The sequence below is a fragment of the Podarcis melisellensis genome, assembly GCF_964234715.1.
Source record: "Podarcis melisellensis genome assembly, chromosome: Z".
Classification (NCBI taxonomy): Eukaryota; Metazoa; Chordata; class Lepidosauria; order Squamata; family Lacertidae; genus Podarcis; species Podarcis melisellensis.
In genome coordinates this window covers 45,836,646-45,859,225 of record NC_138547.1, presented here as the reverse complement: position 1 = coordinate 45,859,225, position 22,580 = coordinate 45,836,646, and the positions used below count along the sequence as shown (strand labels likewise).

At 46.4% G+C, this 22,580-nt stretch overlaps 1 protein-coding gene across 2 annotated transcripts in view; it reads right to left on the bottom strand.

Annotated features, from left to right (window-relative positions):
* Nucleotides 1-22,157, bottom strand: part of ARHGEF6 (Rac/Cdc42 guanine nucleotide exchange factor 6) — a 74,054-nt gene extending 51,897 nt beyond the window's left edge. The window contains exons 1-2 of one of the 2 annotated variants that reach the window (XM_081897241.1): nucleotides 21,911-22,157; nucleotides 10,888-10,971 (exon numbers count right to left, since the gene is read on the bottom strand). In XM_081897241.1, coding sequence (XP_081753367.1) covers nucleotides 10,888-10,971; nucleotides 21,911-22,075 — 249 coding nt within the window. In that variant the 5' untranslated portion in view covers nucleotides 22,076-22,157. Of the gene's footprint in view, nucleotides 1-4,522; nucleotides 4,745-10,887; nucleotides 10,972-21,910 lie in introns of those variants that run through there. The other variant, XM_081897242.1, reaches the window with a different exon arrangement.
* Nucleotides 22,158-22,580: the final 423 nt, after the last annotated feature.

The window sequence follows — 22,580 nt, the reverse complement described above, 5'->3', positions numbered from 1 at the left end:
GTTCTCGAAGCTACCAGCATGAGTTTGACCAAACTGCGGGAGGCAGTGGAAGACAGGCGTGCCTGGCGTGCTCTGGTCCATGGGGTCACGAAGAGTCAGACACGACTAAATGACTCAACAACAACAACATGCCATATGAGCTATTCCTATGTTTCTTCCCTCTCAGGATGCTGAGAGCATCTGCTGGAACCTACCGTATTTACTCAAGTCTAATGTACCATCAAATCTAATACAAACCTTAATTTTCACAATGTAATTTGGCCAAAAAAGGTGAGCATTAGATTCGGGTAATTTCAGTAAGTTCAACAAAGGTCCTACATAAAGAAAGTGCTCCTCCTCCCCACTGTCTTTCGATGTCCATTGATGATTTTGAACTACTCCATGTTGTGCTTCTAAATATTGTTCTGCTGTAAGTCACACAAGGATTATGTACCGATAAGTGGCTACATAAAGGTAAAGGGGCCCCTGACCATTAGGTCCAGTCGTAGCCAACTCTGGGGTTGCGGCGCTCATCTCGATTTATTGGCCGAGGGAGCCGGCATACAGCTTCCAGGATTTGAACCGCCGACCTTCTGATCGACAAGCCCTAGGCTCTGTGGTTTAACCCACAGCGCCACCCGCGTCCCAAGTGGCTACATAAATTAATTTAAATCTCTCCCTCTCTGTGTGACTTTTCAGCCATAAATGCTTTCATCCATGTGAGCAGTTGTGGAGCAGGAATAGGCAGGTGTTTGCTCACATAGAATCACAGAATCTTAGGGTTGGAAGAAACCCCAAACAATCATCTACTAGTCCAACCCCACTGCAATGCAGAAATCTAAACAAGAGCATTCAAGACAGATAGCCATCCAACCTCTGCTTAAAAACCCCCAAGGAAGGAGAGTCTGCAACCTCTCGAGGGATACCGTTCCAATGCAGAACAGCTCTTAACATCATAAAGTTCTTCCTGATGTTTAGTCAGAATCACCTTTCTTGTAACTTAAAGCCATTGGTTCAGGTTTTACTCTATGGAACAGGAGAAAACAAGCTTGCTCCCTCCTCCATGTGACAGCCCTTGAGATATTTGAAATGGCTATCATATCTGCTCAGTCTCTTCTTCTCCAGACTAAACATACCCAGCTCCTTCAACCTTTCCTCATCAGCCTTCGTTTCCAGACCCTTTATCATCTTGGTTGCCTTCTTCTGCACACCTTCCAGTTTGTCAACATCCTTCCTAAATTGTGGCACCCAGTATTCCAGGTGTGGTCTGACCAAGGCAGAAGTGGTACTATAATTTCCCTTCATCTGGACGCTAGACTTCTGTTGATGCAGCCTAGAATAGCATTTGCCCTCTTTTTGCTGCTGCATCACAGTGTTGACATGAACACTTTATTTAGAGGAGGGGCTGTAGCTCAGTAGTAGAGCACCTGTCTTGCATGCAGAAGATCCCAGGTTCAATCCCTGGCCTCTTCTTCCCTCTGTCGGAGACTCTAAAGGGTGGCTGCCAGTCAACCAACCAACCAACCAACCAACCAACCAGAGTCAGTCAACATGGTGGTGTCCTGACCATTGGATATGTTGTTTGGGGCTGATCAGGCCTGGGATCCAACAATATCTAGAGGGCACTGTTTTGGCTATCCATTATAATGGTCAGTGTTCTTTAACTCCCAAGGAGTTCTTGGACTACAACCCCCATAATCCCCAGCTGGCTTAGCCAATGGTCAGAGAAGATGCAAATGGCGTTATTTATTTATTCATTCATTCAGTCATTTCATAGTGTTTATACACTGTTTCCTTGTGTAAAAGAACACACACCCTCAAAGTGGTTTACAAAACATAAAACTGTAGAATCAAAAAGAATTCGCAACCAGACTTTAAAACATACAAATGTTAAATACCCCACCAAGCTCCCACCTGCCTAGATGGGGCTCCCTTTGGTCTGATCCAGGAGGGCTCTTCTTGCATTCCTGTTTGTTTGTTTGTTTTAAAAAAGCAACAACAACAACAATCTTTATTACGGTCCAGAGACCCAACAAATCGTTACAAAGCAATACACAATTCATACAGCCTACCCCCAGGTTAAACAAGCAATTTGTTCAGAATATAGGGATCATTGGTTCTTGCAACCACCAATAAAAACTTTGCCACTGCTAATCTTCTAGCATTTGTCCAGTCTTCCAATAGGAACCTGACATAGTGAGCCTCTGATTTTCCTGGGAAAGGTACCAGCAAAAGTTTTATCAGTTCAGCCCTGGCTTGCTCATATTTTGCACAGTGCAACAAAGTTATGTTTTATGGAATCAATGTCTTGAGCACACGAGCAAAGTCTGTCCTGGCAGGGAATTCCTCTCAACCTGCCATCCAACACTGCAGAAGGAAAGACATTTAGTCTGGCTTTGGTGAAAAACCTTCAATCGTTTGGTACTGTCAGGTTTTTAATGTAAGATGTTAACTTAAAGACATGCCCATATTGTACTCCTACTGCCAGCGGACTACTGCGTGTGATCAAGATCACAAGTCACTGTGTGCATTATCCCATCATCTTTGCTTTACGTCTTTTGGGTGCCTTCATAACCCAGGTAATAAAGTTGGGGGGGTGACAGACCAATAGAGGTGGCTTTTTTAGCCATGGTTTTCTGCCATTTGCTGACAAATTCCTCATTGGTCAGGTGTTGGTACCGACATTGAGCTCTGCCTTAACTGTTCAGAGATCCTGAGGAACCAGTCCTGCTTTAATACTCACAGGCGGCCTATGAATAATGGAGAAGCAAGACTGAATTCAACCTATCTACGGCTGGTGTACAGGTCTTCACACAAAAGACACTGTGTCATAACTGTTCATGTCTTGTGGATTTTCTTTTTCAGAAACAACCCACCAGGAGCCAGCAGGAGTACAATATTCTGCTCACAGATCTTTCCTGAAAGCTCCCTTTCAGCATTTTGCTTCTATGAAGTAGCAGAACTGGATGCCTTCATCTGCCCCAGCTGCAACAAAACATGTCTCTCCCATATTGGTCTCTACAATCACAGCAGGCGCTGCAATCTCCCAACAGATTGACCTCACCCCCAAAGGCGCACTCCTCCATTGTCTCCTGAGACAGACAGATGCCAACAACAAACAACCAGGCTAGGTGTGCACTGCACTTAACATACATACCCGCAACATGTATATAAAATATAATTTTCTAGGTATTCCTAAAAGCTAGAAACTTGGCTAGGTTTGAGGTTTTTTTGTTTTTGTTTTTTTAAAGGAAATTCAGGTAAGCGAATTGTTCCCAACTCCAAAATATGGGCTGCTGTGCAATACAGACAGCCTTTCATATACTGTATAATCTTCTTTGAGAAAACACTCACACAAATTATGAGTCTATCAGAGGTTGGTTTGGAAGAAACACATTTATCTCAGTTTCTGGAATTTTCAGCCTTTCAATGCAGACCATTGGCCACCAAGCTCATTTGGCCCCCAGGTACCCCCCCCCGCCTGCCTTCCTATGTACAATCAGTCCAGGGGTTAACCTGGCTGTCAGTCAGCGCCCCCCCTCTCAGTATTGCTCTTGCAGAGTTTTTAGTCCAGCAACATCTGGAGAGCCATAAATTTCCCCCACCTCTATGGCAGTTTCATGCAGAAAAGCCACATACACCTGGGAGGTGTGGATCACAAGAAGTCAGACACAGAAAACGCAAACACTCAGCACATGCCAGAATGGACAGAAAAGGCAGACATCTGTGGATGCAATGGATAGGGGATGTTTCACTGGGGGTGTTGGTTTAGGTGTCGCAAAGTGGGGTTCTCTGGTGGTCTTTCACATCCCCCACTGCGAGAAAAAAGTGATAGAGACCAAGGCAGTCCCATGCAAGCCTGTAACTCTCCCAAAGCATGTGCAATTGAAATAGCCCCATACTGTGCTCCTGCTTAGCAGTGCCTCCACTGCTGTTTCCCGTGTGTCCAATTTTAGCCTTGTAAGCTCATCTGGGCAGGGACCTGCTCCTGTTCCTGCTCTGTAAAGTCCCCGTGCTCTTGCCCGCTGCAGGGTAGAAAGCGGTGTAATAAAGCGGGGAGGGAAGGCAAGCAGACGAGGCAAGAGACCCTAGTGAGGAAGAAGGAAGGAGGGCGCAGGAAGTTAGAAGCCTGGAGGGGGGAAGCATGGGGACAAGCTGACCCTCGTATGTAGGTCCGGGCAGGAAAGAGCTGAAGCTCTCCCGGCCAAAAAGACCGAGCACTCACCGGCCAGAGAGGGGAAAGTAAGCCTCCCAACCTAGGGACAGATCTCAGAAGAGACCAGCTGATGAGAAGCAAAGGGAAGGTGGATGAGAGACTTGAAGGGCGCAGGCAGACATCTGCAAGCGGAGATGGCGGGGGCGCAGAAGGGGCTTGCTGAGGCGCGCAAAGTATGGGCGCCCCTGCTATGTAGAAGAGGGGGCGCAGGAAAGGCGAGGCGAACGCGGCGGTGGGGTGACGCCGAGCCCATGAATGGAGGGGCTTAGGAGGAAGGGGGGTCGGAGGAAAAGTTGGAGAAGAAGGAGGGGGCGGCCAAGCACTCACCCGGCTGCTCAGGCTCTGCTCCGCGAACGTCCCATGTTGGCAGCAATCGCCGCCGCTGGGTGCAGCAGACGGAGGGCCGGGGAGGCGCCGCGCTCTGACCCGGAGCTGGATCGCAGGCGGGCGGCGCAAGGAAGGGGAAGTGGCAGGCGGCGGCGGCGGCGGCAAGGCAGGCAGGGTCGGGACTCGGGAGCACCACCCCCAGCCGAGCCGGGAGTCCCCGAGGTGCGGAGGGGAGGAGGAGGAGGAGGAGAAGGAAAGCCAGCTGCCTGCTGCCGAAGCCTGCGCGCACTCAGCCGCCCCCTTCCTCACGCCTCCTTCAGCGTCGCTTCAAAACTCGGGGCGGGAGCAAAGAGCGTCGGGGCGTGCGCAGAGTGCCTTCTCTCCTGCAGGCAGTAGAGCGCTGGCGCGCGCGCGCACACACATTGGGCTGTTAGTAGTAGGACGCAAATGGTTCCTTCTCCACAAGGGTCTGTCAGAGCTTGACGAACCCTGCGGGGAGCCGGGATATGGGTTCTATTATGATTTTGTTGAGATTCCTGCACTGCAGGGGGTTGGAATTGACGACCTTCAGGGGACCCTCCCAACTCTACAATTCTGTGATTCCAGGAACATGGGCAGCTGTGTAGCTCAGTATTGCCTACCCTGAATGGCAGCGGCTGTCCAGGGTGTCAGGCACGGACTCATTTCCAGTGCTGCGTGGAGATGCCAACGGCGATTGCACCTGGAACCTTCTGCACGCAAAGCAGCTCCACTGCTGAGATGCAGTCCTTCCTACCCTTTGCCCAGAGTTTTACTTGCTGGAAATATGGGTTTGATGGGGGGAGGGGGCGGTGCCTCTGTCATCCTTTCCTGTCAGGAGCTTATGGTGGCATGCCTGGCTTTCACGCTAACATGTTGCCCTTACAAAAGCCCTGTGAGGTAGGACAGCCAGAGAGAGGTTGCTCCAAGACTGTCATATCAGGTCCATTATGAGTACTAAGGGTATCCCAAGAAACAGGGATTTCAAGACGCGGTAGGGTGCTTCCTTGCCACACACACACACACACACAGAGAGAGAGAGAGAGAGAGAGAGAGAGAGAGAGAGAGAGAGAGCGCTCAGTTGGAAGAGCATGAGACTCTTAATCTCATGGACATGGGTTCAAGCCCCAAACTAGGCAAAGGATTGCAAAGGGGTTGGATTTGATGACCCTTGTGGTCCTTTCCAACTCTAAAATGTTAGGATTCTCTGACATCCAGGGGGTCTAGCTTTCTCCAAGGCATGTAAGGCCAGGGATAGCCAAGAAAAGAGTACATCTGAGCGTGCACCATCATTTATATATCTCTATATTTATATCCCGCTTTCCTGCCTAGGAGCTCAAAAGTGGCATCAATGGTTGCTTCCCACCATCCATTTTACACTCATAAGACCAGAAGACAGCTGTGTACACACCATACCTTTGAAGTACACCCAGAGCAAACCCCCTCCCTGAAATAATCCTGGGGAACTATAGTTAAAGGTGCTGGGAATTGTAGCTCTGTGAGGGGTAAACTAAAGTTCCCAGAATTTGTTGGTATAGTCTGTATGCAGTCAGTGGCTGGCCCAACAAGCCACACCCAATGGGCTTGTCTTTTCTTTTGGGGATGTGTTAAAACCTTCTGCATGACGATTTATTTATATTTATTTATAAGCACCCAGCACCACCAGCCAAACGCAGCTCAGAAGCAGTTTCTCCCAACCTGCCTGCTCCTTGTCAACCTTCCCTGTTTCGTCTCTCAGCAAAACCCTGTCAGATTTATCTTCACGGTCTGCCAGTGTGTGGCTAAGCTTTGGCATTCCACAAGGTGCTGGGTCATCAGTGAGATGTGGCTATCTCCAGCATTATTACCTTAAAAAAAATCAAATCATGGGTTTCCCAAGGCGTTTGGTGGCTGCAGAATGCTGGTCCTGGCAACCCCATGACCACGGGATGGAGGAATGTTTTCCGCTGTAGCTCCTTTAGGGTTTTTTTTAAAAATACAATTGCTTTTGTTTAGAATGCCTTAACCGTTCCAGCATGTTTTTGCTTTGTTTTCAAGTTGCATCCTTGTTTGCTGCCGAGTAAATGGAAGGGTATAGATCCAATAAATAATAACCATTTACGCTTGATTGATAGGGACTGCCAGTATGACTCAGTGGAGGGCAAAGCGGGCCTTGGGGGGGGGGGGATGCTGGAATGCCACAATTGACATTTCACCATTCCACATTATGTCAAAATCATCCACTTCTGATGGCTAGATAAAATCCAGGCATCTGCTTTGGTTTTCCATCAAGCCCCTGCTGTGGCACAGAAATCAAGGGATATTCAGAAGCAATTCTGCCTCAGTGACAGTCACATTAGGCTGCGAAACAGCATTTCCACTTCTCGCATCCCCACCTCTTGTTAGAAGAATTAACTGTTCCCCCACATATGGCACTTGGTGGGAGTTGCCATATGTAGCTACAACTAACTTCTTTTTCTATTATTTTCTTCCTTCTCTCCTCTCTCTCTTTCTCCTGCTGCTGTCCTGCTGGTACCTTTTAAAAAAACACCCCCCAAAAAACCCAATTCCCTTCCGGGCAAACTTCCTGGGGGTGCATGCTAGTGCTGGTCAGGGCCAAAGGCCAAAGTGGACAGAGCAACAAATGCAAATTTTTTACCTTTGCAAAGCAGGCTAGTTCACACACTCACAGATGCCCCTCACCATCCTCCACCCATGCAAGCAAGGGGCATCATTAGAGTTTTCAAGAACATGTTCCAGGCCAGGCAAGAGCTCTCCGGGAGGGTGCATAACAAGGCCCGTAAGGGGGCGTGACCTGAGAAGAACCCTAAAGGGACCCGGAAGGAGACATTGGAGCCCCTGGGCCTGAGGCTCCCCCTCCCCATAAACCCAGCAAAACTAGCATTTCCCAAGATGTTGGAAACAACATCTTTGCAATGTTGCAACAACACATCTGTGAAAAGTGGTGCCTTTGATTCTGGACCCTGTGTAGCTTGATTCAAAAGAAGGGCATAATTTGTGCTACAACTCAGCATCAGAATCTATTGTTATGAGTTTGTGGGTGCCATACTCCTTTAATCTCTGGATCTGGCAAGTGTTAGAATTTAATCAAGGCATGGGGTGTTAAGCTGCAGGTTAGACAATTCTAATCTGTGGATCCAAAAAGTGTTAAAAGTTTCATAAATCAGGCTAGCCTCCAGTGTCCATCTGATTGCCCGGGTGACAGGCCACTAAGAGAACAAAGGAAATGAGTCTCTGTGCCAGATGCAAAATGGGTGGGGGCCCTCCTCCAGCTCTTACATAGTGAGAAGGACAAACCCTGAGTTTGAGGGCAGTTTGCTGTGCTGTGAGCTAGAAGCAGAAAAAGGAGTAAGCAGAGGGCCGGAGAGCACTGTTGGATTTCTGCTGGAATCCAAGGTTGTGGCTATGGAAGAAGCATGACCCTTTTGGGATGTTAATGCTGTGAGCCCCTCCATCAAAAGATATGTGTATATATGTGTAAACAAACCATCTATCATAAAAACACCACAGTCTCTGCTGTCCCACATTTCCAAAAGGAATCACAAACCCCTTGTGAGTGCCTGGAACCCCTAGAATCTTGCTGTGCTCGGAGACTGGGGTGGTGTGTAACATTATTTTGAACCATGGGGTTCTCACACACAGAGCATCCCTCCCACTTGCTTTGTCAAATCTCAGTGAAATCTCTCTTTTGCCTCTGGCCCCATCGCAGCCATGTGGCCTTGGAAGATTGTCCAGGATGAAATGCATCCCTTGAGCTGGAAAATGTTCTCTGCAGCTACACTAAACCAAGCCATGGTGGTGCCGCAGCAAAACGACAACCGAGGCACATAGAATCATAGAGTTGGGAAGGACCCTGGGTGTCATCCAGTACAACCCCCTGCAATGCAGGAATCTTTCTGTCCAACTTGGGGCTCGAACCCTGAGATTGAGAGTCTCATACTTTTACTGTCTTAGCTATGTACATTCCAGATTTATATCCTGCCACTAGAGAACAACAGCTAGAGCCCATCTAGTCCAACGTCCTTTTCTCATAGTGGCCAAACAGATAAAACTTCTCACAGCGGAGGTAGAAGATAACTCCCCACCCCAACCCCGAAAAAGCCCAAATAAGGATCAGGAATCAAACAAAATATGCATTTTAAAACAACTCATCAGAGAACTAGTACAAAGCCACAGAAACAGAAGACCAAATAAATCTTCAATAGCAGCTGGAGATTAAAACAGTGGCAAAAAACAAGAATTCAATCCCTTTTTCCCCCTTAAGAAAAATATTTCTGTCTTGTGCTAGAAGGCTGTAAATATTGACAGAGCTAGGTATTCAAAACATGCAGTGTCCCTCGAGTGCAGGTGAGGGACCTGCTGACAGAGGCAGATTTAGGGTAACATGACCAGTTCCTCCACACTGGGTGCCAAGCCTAGGGAGCGCTGTAGGTTGGTACAACTATGACATTGTGAATTGAGCAGAATTTTGGCCTCACACAGGACACCACTGAAATTTGGAAGACCAAATTCTGCCCATGCTTTGGCCCTCCAAATGATGATGGACTACAGCTCCCATTATTACTGTCATTGGCTGGGGCTTATGGGAGTTGTAGTCCACTGACTGTTCTGCACTAAAGAGAAGGTCCATTTTTTGGTACCCACAAGCTGAATCACAGAAGTCAATAGTTTTCAGAGGACCGTACTCAGATGATCTCTGAGCGTGGGGGGGGGGGAGTGGGGAACAAGTGTAGAGGAGGGCAACCAAGATGATCAAGAGTCTGGAAACTAAGCCTTATGAGGAGCGCTTGAAGGAGCTGGGTATGTTTAGCTTGGTAAAGAGGACCCTGAGAGGAGATATAATAGTCATCTTCAAATATCTGAAGGGCTGTCACATAGAAGAGGGAACAAGTTTGCTTTCTCCTGCTCTAGAGGGTAGGACTCGAACCAATGGCTTCAAGTTGCAAGAAAAGACCTTCTGACTAAACATGAGGAAGAAATTTCTGACAGTAGGAGCTGTTCAGGAGCTGTTTGGGAGGTTGAGGACTCTCCTTCTGTGGAGGTTTCTAAGCAGAGGTTGGATGGTCATCTGTCATGGATGTTTTAGCTGAGATTCCTGTGTTGCAGAGGGTTGCACTAGATCATGGGTAGGCAACCTAAGGCCCGGGGGCCAGATCTGGCCCAATTGCCTTCTAAATCTAGCCCGCAGACGGTCTGGGAATCAGCGTGTTTTTACATCAGTAGAATGTGTTCTTTTATTTAAAATGCATCTCCGGGTTATTTGTGGGGTGTAGGAATTCATTCTCCCTCCCCAAAAAATATAGTCTGGCTCCCCAAAAGGTCTGAGGGACTGTGGACCAGCCCCCAGCTGAAAAAGTTTGCTGACCCCTGGACTAGATGATCCTTGGGGTCCCTTCCAACTCTATGATGCCATGATCCAGGAGCAGGCAGGCCTTGCAATACCTTGTTCTCAAACCACATTATAAAAGCTCTCAACGTTTTAAACACCAGCATGCTAAGAAAACATAAACCAAAAAAACCACTGGAATGTAAATTATTTTGTTTATTCGCTTCAGCTATTGTGATCTTTAAACTCAAAGGCCTAAAGAGTCTAAAGTGTAAAAAAACAACACCCCTTGGATATTAATGGTTCAGTACAAGTAGATATTAAAACTTGTGTAAAAAAACAACCAAAACACCTCACAACACATAGAATTGTAGATCACCTACCCCCCCCCACTATGCAGGAATATGCAGCTGTTCCATAGGAGGATCGAACCTGCAGCCTTGACATTATCAGCACCACAGCCCAACCAACTGAGCTATCGAGGTGTAAGAGAGCAAACTTGAAAAAGAAATCCTTCTGCCCCAAAATGAACTTAAATAACATTCCTTTCAATCAACAGTTATGGGAGATACTTTCAGCTGTAATTCAGAGATTATTCAGTGAACATATTAATCAGAATTTGTTCAAGCAGTGGTACTAACAACCTGACTTGGGCCACATTCATACCATACAGTTAAAGCCCTATGATACCACTTCAAACAGCCTTGGCTTTCCCACAAATAACTATGGGAACTGTACTTTGCTAAGGGTGCTGAGAGATGTTAAGAAACCCCATTCCCCATGCAGAACTGCAATTCCCACAGCTCTGAAGAGGGATTGACTGTTAAGTCACTCTAAGATTTGTAGGTCTGCGAGAGGAGCAGTCCTAACAACTCTCAGCTCCCCTCAACAAATTACAGCTCCCAGAATTATTGGGGAGGGGGCGGGGAACCGTGACTGTTTAAAGTGGTATCGTGGCGCTTTAAATGCGTGGTGTGAATGTGGCCGTGGTATGAGGCAGCTACAAAAGGTTGGCACTTACCTCGACTTTAAGTGCAGCACACCCGTTTAGGAACTCCTCGATGTTACCAATGCAGTCGGCTTCTGTCTTGGGCTCCCGGCAAAACTAAAGAGAGAAAATTTTTTTGCAAAAGGTTAGGGGGAAAACATCACCTATAGGAGCAGCGAGAAAGAGATTACGAGCCCTTCGAGGCTCCTTCTCAGCAGCAAAGCCAGAGAAGATGTTAGACCGCTTGTTGGCAATAAGGCAAGCTCGCTGCTGGATGGATTTTGCAGAAGGTGGAGTGCGGCGTGGGTGGCGGGCGGTAGAAAGGAGGGAGGGAGGCAAGCTGTCAGCCCAGGAAGAACAAACAGGCAACAGAGCGAGCGAACCAGAAAGCGACAAGCTCACATCCCTGCTCTGAACGTCAGAGGGTGACACTGATGGCCCCTGAAGATCTCCCCTCCTCCTGCCCAAATTGCAGCCGGATCCTTTCAGAAACGGGTGGGCCAAGGGGAGGGGAAGGGGAGAGAGAGAGAGAAAAGAACCCCAAGAAATAGTTGCGAGTTTAATTAGTAATTAGGGGAGGGGGCAAACAGAGGCGCTCCCTCTGCAACTCTGGGAGGCATGATTTGTGGGGCTGTCTTTATTTTCGAAATTTATATGCCACTTCATTGTTAACAGCAGCAAGACTTAAGGTGGTTTACATAGAAGGATCAGTGGAATTATGGGGGGGGGGGAGCAACCGTTTTAAACCTTCAAAAATAACTAAAACCAGCAATAACTTAAAACACGTCCCTGCATTCTGCAGGTCGGCTAGGCTCGCCTAAACAAAAATGTTCTTTACAGGCACCAAAAGAGTACAGTGAATGTGTTTGCCTTATGTGAATAGGCAGGGAGTTACAAACGTGTAGGTGCTGCCACACTAAAATATCAATTACTGGTGCTTATAAATGTGGAAGGAGGCACCTATACAGTGCCAGTTGTCCTTGAAGATGCCTTGGGCAATGCTTGCTTTTATTGATTGATTGATTGATTGATTGATTGATTCCCCCCACCATGGTTTTCCCCACCCACATTATATCCACATAACAACCCCAAGAGGTAGGTTAAGGCAGGGGCAGACTTGGGTAATATGGTGCCCTGAGCAAGGGCAAAACCTGACACCATCCCTAAATATTTCCCCAATGATTCCTTTTGGTACTGTTGCTTTTTAAAATGGATCTTCTCAGTAGGTCCCCATATAAATATAGGGCTTTTTATCACTATCATTATTTTGCACCCCTTGGCTTGGTGCCCTGTGTGGAGGGACCACCTGTGCCACCTTATCTCCGATTCGGACATCCCATCAGATGTCACAGAGATAAACAACTACCTGACTTTCATAAGGCACCTGAAGGCAGCCCTTCCCTGTGTAGGGAATTTTTTTAATGTTTGATGTTTACTGTGCTTAAAGTTTTTAATTTGTTGGAACCTACCCAGAGCAGCTGGGAGAAACAGTGATTGGCCGAAGGTCACCCAGTGAACTTCTTGACCAAGTGGGGATTTGAACCCTGGACTCCCAGGTCTTAGTCTGACATTCAGATTGATGCACCACATTGGGTTTTTTTTTAATGCTGAACCACAAGATGTACTGTAGCTAGATTGTTGAAGGAGACCAGAAGCATGGGATACTGTATACATGCGCTGTTTTTTAACCTTGAAAGCCTTAAAAGGTCACAGAGACCCAGATATCAGAAAAGCCCATGTTCTCACATGAATATGCTAGATGATTGCTGCTCTTTTTAGTATATTGTGGGCCTATTTTAAATTGTTCTTTTATTCTGTTCCTGATTCATTTTTTTAAAAAAGACTTGAAGGGTTGGGTAGATATTTTTCTCATGCACAAAGACTGTGTGAAAACTATATCCTTCACAGAACATTTGAAGCACATCCTCCCCCCGCCCCCAAAAATTATGGGCACTGTAGTTTTGCACTTACAGAGTTACCATTCCCAGCAGTTATCAAACTATAATGCCCAGAATTCTTTGAAGGAAAGAATGAATGATTGTCAGAATCCCTTTCACTGAGGCAGACCATCAGAGAGTAGCTGCGTGGTGAGCGGAGAGGGGTGAAGCAGTAAATTTTGAAATACAGGAGGTCCTCGTGATGCCCACTTCCCATAGCCATTCTCCCAAGGAAAGTCCAAAAATGCCGCTGGTTGCCTTAGTCTATTGTTACCCTCATAAACACTGCAGATAAATACATAGCATAGCCCCCAATTTATAAGGATCTGCATGACTGAAATCATATGCAGAAATGCCTGGGAGTAACCTTCACTGAACTCCCGGGTGCTTGTTCCTAACACCAGTAAGTTCAGTTTTCAAACACCTTGAGCTTTAACAAAATGCCACTTTTAGCTTTTGATTGGGAATGCAAACAATCAGCAACAAAGTGCTATCCTTTAAAATGCTGGTGTGAAGTAGGAACGCCATTAAAGACAATGGAATTTAGGATCCAGACTTCTCTCCTTGCATTCTGAGTTTGTTTTGCTCCAATCTGCCAAAAACAAACTTGGAAGTCTCATTATCGTCCCATTCTCTTGCCAGAGCAAGGAAGATCAGCCAATTATCCTGACTGATACACCAGCAGAATATCAGCCAATTATCCTGATTGATACACCAGCACCCTCCTGCTCTAAAATGAACCCAGAAGTGGTCACTAAACCACTGGAGGTCAGCTATGATTCCCTGTTTTGTTGTTGTTTAGTCGTTTAGTCGTGACTGACTCTTCGTGACCCCCTGGACCAGAGCACGCCAGGCACTCCTGTCTTCCACTGCCTCCCGCAGTTTGGTCAAACTCATGCTGGTAGCTTCGAGAACACTGTCCAACCATCTCGTCCTCTGTCGTCCCCTTCTCCTTGTGCCCTCAATCTTTCCCAACATCAGGGTCTTTTCCAGGGGGTCTTCTCTTCTCATGAGGTGGCCAAAGTCTTGGAGCCTCATCTTCAGGATCTGTCCTTTCAGTGAGCACTCAGGGCTGATTTCCTTAAGAATGGATCGGTTTGATCTTCTTGCAGTCCATGGGACTCTCAAGAGTCTCCTCCAGCACCAGAATTCAAAAGCATCCATTCTTTGGCAATCAGCCTTCTTTATGGTCCAGCTCTCACTTCCATACATCACTACTGGGAAAACCAGAGCTTTAACTATACGGACCTTTGTCGGCAAGGTGATGTCTCTGCTTTTTAAGATGCTGTCTAGGTTTGTTATTGCTTTTCTCCCAAGAAGCAAGCGTCTTTTAATTTCGTGACTGCTGTCACCATTTGCAGTGATCATGGAGACCAAGAAAGTAAAATCTCTCACTGCCTCCATTTCTTCCCCTTCTATTTGCCAGGAGGTGATGGGACCAGTGGCCATGATCTTCGTTTTTTTGATGTTGAGCTTCAGACCATATTTTGCGCTCTCCTCTTTCACCCTCAATAAAAGGTTCTTTAATTCCTCCTCACTTTCTGCCACCAAGGTTGTGTCATCTGCATATCTGAGGTTGTTGATATTTCTTCCGGCAATCTTAATTTCGGCTAGGGATTCATCCAGCCCAGCCTTTCACATGATGAATTCTGCATATAAGTTAAATAAGCAGGGAGACAAAATGCAACCTTGTCATACTCCTTTCCCAATTTTGAACCAATCAGTTGTTCCATAACCAGTTCTAACTGTAGCTTCTTGTCCCACATAGAGATTTCTTGTGGAGCATTTTTTGCGGGAGAATATGCCTGATGTCAGCTCCCAATGTGCTGGGTGACCACCCTTTCTATTTACCCAGGTCTTAAAAAGCATTTCACCACTTTCCTTTTTTAGCTGCTGGTGTTGCTGTTTCCTAAAGCTGTTTAGTACATTGGTTTTGTACTTTTTGGTTGTTGTTGTTGTTGCTTCATTTGTCATGTTGCATGTTCCCCTGGGGGGAAGCAGGTTCGTCCTCAAATAGAAGACAATTGTGTTCCACTGCAGCACCTGCAGTTGCCTCACTCTGCCCAATGGTAGGGACAGCTCTGCAGGAATGTTTTTCCAGTCCTACCTGTTGAGGACTGAACCTGGGACAATGTGCATTAGGACCATGAGTATGCTGCTAAAGTGAAGAAAAGTGCAGTCCCCACAGCAAGGCTCTGGGCAGCAGCAGCAGCCTCGAGGCTGCAAAGGTATGCTTGCAAGCAAGACATGGCGAAATCTCAGAAGCCACAGGCATTGCTTAATAATAGCTCCATTGCTTAGAGGGGTGGGGGATAGGGCTGTGTCCTGCAGCAGCCTGCAGACTGCCTGCCTGCCTGCCTGCCTTACACACACACACACACACACACACACACACACACACACACACACACACTTCTTCTTCTTCTTTGGCGATCACTTGTAGCTGAGGAAGATTGTCTTCCATAAACACGGTTTTAACAATGAGTCTGTAAGTGACTGTGGAGGCCAATTCTGGATCCACACATCCTTTCACTGTGGGGACATTGGTTTCCAGGCGGGAGCTGATCACGGTGTAGATTTGCCAAGTGTGCCTTCCTCCTAGCACGTTTCTCTCTTGCGTCCTGAGTTCGAGCGTCTTCAAAGCCCATGACACCTTTGATCAAGGCTGTTCTCCAACTGGAGCGCTCACAGGCCAGTGTTTCCCAGTTGTCAGTGTTTATACTACATTTTTTTAGATTTGCCTTGAGACAGTCTTTAAACCTCTTTTGTTGACCACCAGCATTACGCTTTCCATTTTTAAGTTTGGAATAGAGTAGTTGCTTTGGAAGACGATCAAAATTAACAGAAGCAGTAAAATAGTAACGGTTTTCTGAGCCAGTGTGGCAGATAAAGAGGAAACCACACATATCCAGAATCCTGACTGTGCATGGCACTTGATTTAGGTCACCAGAGTGCAGAATTTGTAATTATTATTTCTTGCAGTTAATTTGATTTCTTACCCACCCTCCACCATGAGGTCTCAGGGCTGGTTGCACAAATTTACAAGTACAACATTAAATACAGTTTCAAACTAATTGTGCAATATAATTGGGCTTTCCTCTCAGTTAGGAACATAGGAAGCTGCCTGATATTGAACCAGGCCTTTGGTCCACGCAGCTCAGTGTTGTCTACACTGGCTGGCAGCAGCTGTGCAGGTTTTCAGGCAGCAGACATTCCCAGCCCCTTCTGAAGATGCCAGGGGTTGAACCTGGGACTTTCTGCATGCAAAACCGATGCCATATCTCTGAGCTGCACACACACACACACACACACAGAGCCCTGCTCTTGAGCTTCCTTCCATGACAACAAAAAAATTGTCTAGGATGCCAACCACTCAATGCCTAGAATGTTTCTGTCCCGCCCCAGACCCTCACATCCTTTTATGGGGCATTTCTCAAGTATACAGGCCTGCCCTTGAGGTATACATTTAGCCAATCAGAGTGATTTTGCAGCTAAAAGGTTCCCTTTTTTGGAGAACAGGGAGGAACTTGGAAGGCAACAGCCAAGGACAGGCTGGGTGGGTGAATATTTACTATCCCATCTTGCTAACTGTCTTTTATTGCACTGCTGTTTCCTCTTTCCTGCCAAGTTCTTTCCATTTTGCCTTTCCAAATGTTGCTGATTCAGGCTGCGACCCACTGATCCTCCTGTACAGCTGGAATGGGGAGGGGGGCTTATGAGTGTTTAAACTCGAATGTTGCTTACGCTGCTGCTATATGTGCTATTCTCCACCAAACTCCAATCTCATTGCCTTGTTTCCCCACTGCCATCTGAACTCCTGCATTTCCAAACATTACAGCTGCTGAAAGACTTTACCTATGCCACATAGGTGGTGTCTGTTTGACCTCTGCATGCTGCAGTTCTATAGAAGATGTCCTTGACCCTCTGATATGCCAGTGACACAGATCACGTGCAAAAACTACATAGCCTCCAACATTTCTTCGATGAAAATAGGGACATCCTACCATACCTTCCAACATTTCTCTAATGAAAATAGGGATGTCCCACCATACCCTGTAGGCGTTGCCGATCAAAAGGTCACCAGTTCAAATCCCTGCAACGGGGTGAGCTCCTGTTGCTCTGTCCCTGCTCCTGCTGACCTAGCAGTTCAAAAGCACGTCAGAGTGCAAGTAGATAAATAGGTACCGCTCCAGTAGGAAGGTAAATGGCATTTCCGTGCGCTGCTCTGGTTCACCAAAAGCGGCTTAGTCATGCTGGCCACATGACCCGGAAGCTGTATGCCGGCTCCCTCGGCCAATAAAGCAATGAGTGCTGCAACCCCAGAGTCGTTCACAACTGGTCCTAATGGTCAGGGGTCCCTTTACCTTTACCATACCCTCCAATATATTTATCTGATGCAAATAGGGACTTCCTAAGAAAAAGCAGGACATTCTGGGATCAAATCAGAAACCGGGAAGGCTTCTGTAAATCTGGGAGTGTCCCTGGAAAATGGAGACACTTGGAGGTCTGATAGCACCCAGTGCCTACCTACCAGCCAGCAACAGCTCATCTTTTCATTCACGTTAATCATCCTACGCAGTTGCCCTGGGATGCAGAAGGAGATAAGCTGCAAAGCCAGGTGCTTTGCAAAAGAGCGCAGAGATTCCACTCAGTGATATACTGTAACCTTATAGCTGGTGAAAACAGGAAAACAGGATGTGTATTAAGAAAAATATATCTGATTACCCACCCTGATCTATTCCTTCCCTCAAGCTCCCTGCCTCTTGGATCCATTTCTGCAGCACTAGCCTCTACAGGGAGAGGGCTGCTGTTAAATGGACCACAATCATTTTCTTTAAAAATGGGTTCTGTACCCCTGACTGCAGCACCAGCCATGACCCTTGTGACCTTTCAAACCAGTAAGCCCCACTGAATACAGTGGGAAGTATGTCCAAACAAACATGCATAGGGTCTCATGTTTTTCAGGGTGCTTAGGCTGCAGTCCTAATGATACCCACCTACTGGAAAGTAGATTCCATTGAGTGGGATTGCTGTTGAGGATTGCACAGTTAAAATCACAATCAACTTGATTGCATCAATAATAATAATAATAATAATAATAATAATAATAATAATAAATTTTTATTTATACCCTGCCCTTCCCGGTTCAAAAACCAGGCTCAGGGAGGCTAACAACAAATTTAAAACACTTAATTGTAAAAGCAGCATAAAATACAGTATAAAAACATGAATAACAATAAAATTCAAAGTTCAGAAATCAATTTAGGGTAAATCCATCTAATAAGCATTAGATAATCCCCAGGGCTAGCTGGCTGAATTGGTCCTACTTGGGCCAGCGAGGAGGCCAGGGGAGAATTAGCTGTGGGGTCTCAGAGCAGGTAATCTTCATAAAAGGGGAGGGGGAGGGAAGAGAAGGGAAATAGAAGATCAGGCTGAATTCAAATTAAAGGCCAGGCGGAATAGCTCCATCTTACAGGCCCGATGGAAGGAGGTTAAATCCTGAAGGGCCCTGGTCTCATGGGACAGAGCATTCCACCAGGTCGGAGCCATCACCAAGAAGGCCCTGGCCCTGGTGGAGGATAGTCTGACTTCCTTAGGGCCCGGGACCTCTAAACTATGGTTATTCATGGACCTTAAGGTCCTCTGCGGGGCATACCAGGAGAGGCGGTCCCGTAAACACAAGGGCCCTAAGCCACAGTCAGTCGCAAAAGTGTTTTCAGGGCTGCACAAAATGACAAATGACTTGTAGAAGAGAATCCAGGTGTCTCTCTGTGTGCACAAGGCCCTTTGGGTCATTGGAATCCCTTAGAGCTTTTGAGCCATATGGTTGCAAACATACCGGCAAGACAGAGCAGTCCAGTGAGATAATTTTAGGCTTTGGACATAAGGAGGGCCTTATGGAGGACTCCTTCTTGGATGGCAATGTGCATAACTCCAAAATGTGGCAAGCCACCAGTCCTGCTGCATGGAGGATACTTCCTGCTCATTCTGCAGAAGAGTGACCTCAATGACTCCGCTCCAAAGTCTTGCCCTGGCAGTGCCACTGCAAGGCATAGGCAGCTGCCTTTTACCAGGCCAGGAATTTGCCCATCACATCAAGACCTCCTGCATGCAAAGCGTCAGTTCTGCCATAGAGCCACCAATTGGTATTGCTTTTCATTACACATGCAAATGGATCAGGCCATGCATTACATCCACAATCAATGCATGGTGATCTACGGAGGGATCTGTCTCTGCAATAGCTCAGCCAATACAGCATAAGACTCTACAGGGTCATGGTTTTGAGCCCTGTGTTGGGCACAGGGTTGGGGAGTGGATTAGATAACCCTCAGGATCCCTTCCAATCATTCTATGATTCTTTAAGGAGATTTCAGTAAATGCGCACAACTTCTCACAGTGTGCCATTCAAAAAGATAATAGTGTGGCTGTGTATTTTGTTGATTATTGCTTCTTACACATTATGAAAATAAGTTAACAATATACATGTGGGGGGGGGGCGGGAATCTTTTGCCATAGAGCAATAGTCCCTATCTGGAAAACACAAAGGACAACCTCCATGGAAAGATTTTGGTGCCTGGACAGATTCACATGGAGTTAAGCAGCCCTTGGGGTAACCTGGTCCATAGCCCTTAAAAGGGTAAAACCAGGGCTGGAAGCAATCAATACAGATCAATAACTTATGAAGCTTCAAGATCAGAGGTCCACCTGCCTCAATATTGTCTCCACCAGCAGTGGGAACCTCCAGCCATGAGCCGCATTTGGTCCAGAAGGAGTCCCAATTTGCTCTGGGAGCCTGTTCTCCCATCTCTATCTGGGCCACACACAGCTAGGAACAGTGAATAAATCTTAATTCAGTTCATGTCTAAAGGTGAACCTACCTAAGTTGCACTTTCTGAAACGTAAACACAACCATGTGTACACATTGCTCATAGTGGTGTAAAATGTGCTTCAGAATTTCATGCATTTTTATTTCTTGCGTTTGTATTTTATTAAATACAAAAAATGCATTATACAGTGGTACCTCGGGTTACATACACTTCAGGTTACATACACTTCAGGTTACAGACTGCACTAACACAGAAATATTACCTCTGGTTAAGAACTTTGCTTCAGGATGAGAACAGAAATCATGCTCCGGCGGCGCAGCAGCAGCAGGAGGCCCCATTAGCTAAAGTGGTGCTTCAGGTTAAAAACAGTTTCAGGTTAAGTAAGGACCTCCAGAACGAATTAAGTACTTAACCTGAGGTACCACTGTATTTTAACCCACAAAAGTGTGCATATGAGGACTTCCAGGCGGACTTCAAAAGGATTTCTTACCATTACAAACAGATATGGAAATGTGGAGAACTGAACTCAAGAATGGAAGAAGGATAAATCGACAGAACCTGGATTTGACAAGATTTGCCCAACCCAACCCCTATACCTCGTCATCATATGCAACATCAGGTATGAGGGCTGGTAGAGAGATGGCTGCAAAAGTACAGCCAGGAACTTTAAAGTGCACTCACACATGTTTAGCTGGGGCTAGTTCATGGAATAACAGAATTGTAGAGTGGAAAGGATCCCAAAGGTCCCATAGTCTAAACCCCTGCAATCCCAACTCAATTTCTGCTTTAAAATCTCCACTGAAGGAGAGTCTATCACCTTTTGGGGTGTCTGTTCTACCAAGGGCTCTTACTATCAGATAGTTCTTCCTGAATCTTTTGTAACTTGAATCCATTGGTTTGGGGCCTAGCCTCTGGAGCAGGAGAAAGCAAGCTTGCTCTACCTTCTATGTGACAGCCCTTTAGATATTTGAATATGGCTATCCTTTCTCCTCTCTGTCTCCTCTTTTCCAGGCTAAACATACCAATTTCCCCCAACTGCTCCTCATAAAGCTTGATTTCCAGACTCTTGATCATCTTGGCCACCTTCCTCTGCACATTTTCCAGCTTGTCAAGATTTCAGGTGTGGTATGACAATGCAGAATAGAGCAGTATCTTGATCTGGATGCTATACTCATGCTGATGCAGCCTAGAACTGCATTAGCTTTTTTTGCTGCTGCATCACACTCTTGACTCATGTGAAGCTTTTGGTCTATAAAGATCCCCAGCTCCTTTTCACATGTACTGCTTACAAGCCAGGTGATCTGTGCAACTGGTTCTTCCTGCCTAACCAGTGCCAGATTACCAAATGGGCAGAATAGACACTGGTCAATAAGCCCCATGCCTTTTAGGAGCCCCGTAACAATGGATCAAAATAATATTGAAAGAAAATTACAATCAAGCTTTCTTAGTTCCATGTTATGCCAACAAGAAGGGGACCCCCAAGATTTCAACTGCCTAGGGGCCTCCACAGGATTTAATCCAACACCTTACCTAAGTGTACATTTGCCCCTACTGAAATCCTTCCAGAAGCCACTTTCCTTCCATAGCAGGGTTCACTGCTGTGTCCAATCAGTGGGCATTGGGGAGGGATCAGTTGCATTTGGGATCCCTCAGCCTAGTCAGTTAGAGGCAACAGAACTAGGAAAGCCGTCTCTGCCAGAGGCCCCAGAAAGCTACTGGTCGAGGAAATAATGTGACCCGTTATAAAGCAGATGCTTATGTCTCAAATTCTCATATCACCACCTTCCATGAAATCAATAGACAGAAATAGGCAAACCACTGTTCTCTCAGCTGCATTACTGCCCCCCTCCTTTCTGCAATTTGGAGATAACAACACCACCACCAGCCTACTTTACAGGGCTATTGCAAAGTTTCATAACTGCTGTAATGAAAAGCATTTTTTTTTTATGCCAAGACACCTTAGTCACTCTGGTGGCTGATTCTGACAGCAGCTTTAACCCAGTTGACAAAGCATTGGCTGCTTCTATGTAGTCTGGGGCTTGTTGTCTTAGTGTAGCAGGCCTGTTGTTGCTCCCATACTAGCAGAGTAATACAACCACTGCATGCCAGGACCATGCCTATCATCATCAACTTTCTTTTCTTCTTGCAAATATTAAAGTTTGTTGGAAAGAACCAGGGGTTCAGATTTAAAGCAATGGCCACATCCTTGCAGCAGGGCATTGGAAAATATATAGGATCACTCCCAAATGGTACCTCTCTTACAAAGCCCGGAATAAACTTTCATGGTCTTACCTTTCCTACAGATCCTGGAAGAAGACGGTGAAGCAGTTTGCACAGAACGACCCCATCTTTCAGAGACGTTTTCAGGAACTGCACAGGGTCGTCAATAATCATTTTGGGAGAATTTAAAGCCCCCAGAGAAATCAGCCAGGTTACGATTTGCTCTTCTGGATTCATGGTTGAAGATTTAGTAGTGTCTTCAGCTTTGCAGATCTTGCATGCAACGATGCCTAACCCACATCCGTGACTGTATCTTCCTGCTTCTACTGGAGTGAGCAGAGCAGCAGTAGAGGTTACCGTACTTACTGCTCTGCACTTAAAGCCACAAACGGATTGATTGTGGGGGGTTGGGGGAGGTTACCAGAAACAGACTTTCCTCTGACTGGTGGAACAGGTTAGTATGCATTTGCATAATGGTTTCTGGTCTTCTATGATAACTTCAGAAGAAGTAGGAAGGGGAAGAGCTCTTGTGACGGATGTTTTGCTGTGAGTATAGAGGTGCCCTTATCCTGCATCTCTCAAATGTTTACTTTGCATGCCGCCTAACATAAAACAGAGACCTTGACTACTCTTGCAGCAGAATGAGCCAGTAGAGGGGATCATGGGAGATGCCCTTGAGTATTCCCCTGTGCAAAAATAATAAAAAGCTCACCAGTAAGCAAGTTAAGCCCAGCCTCAGCCT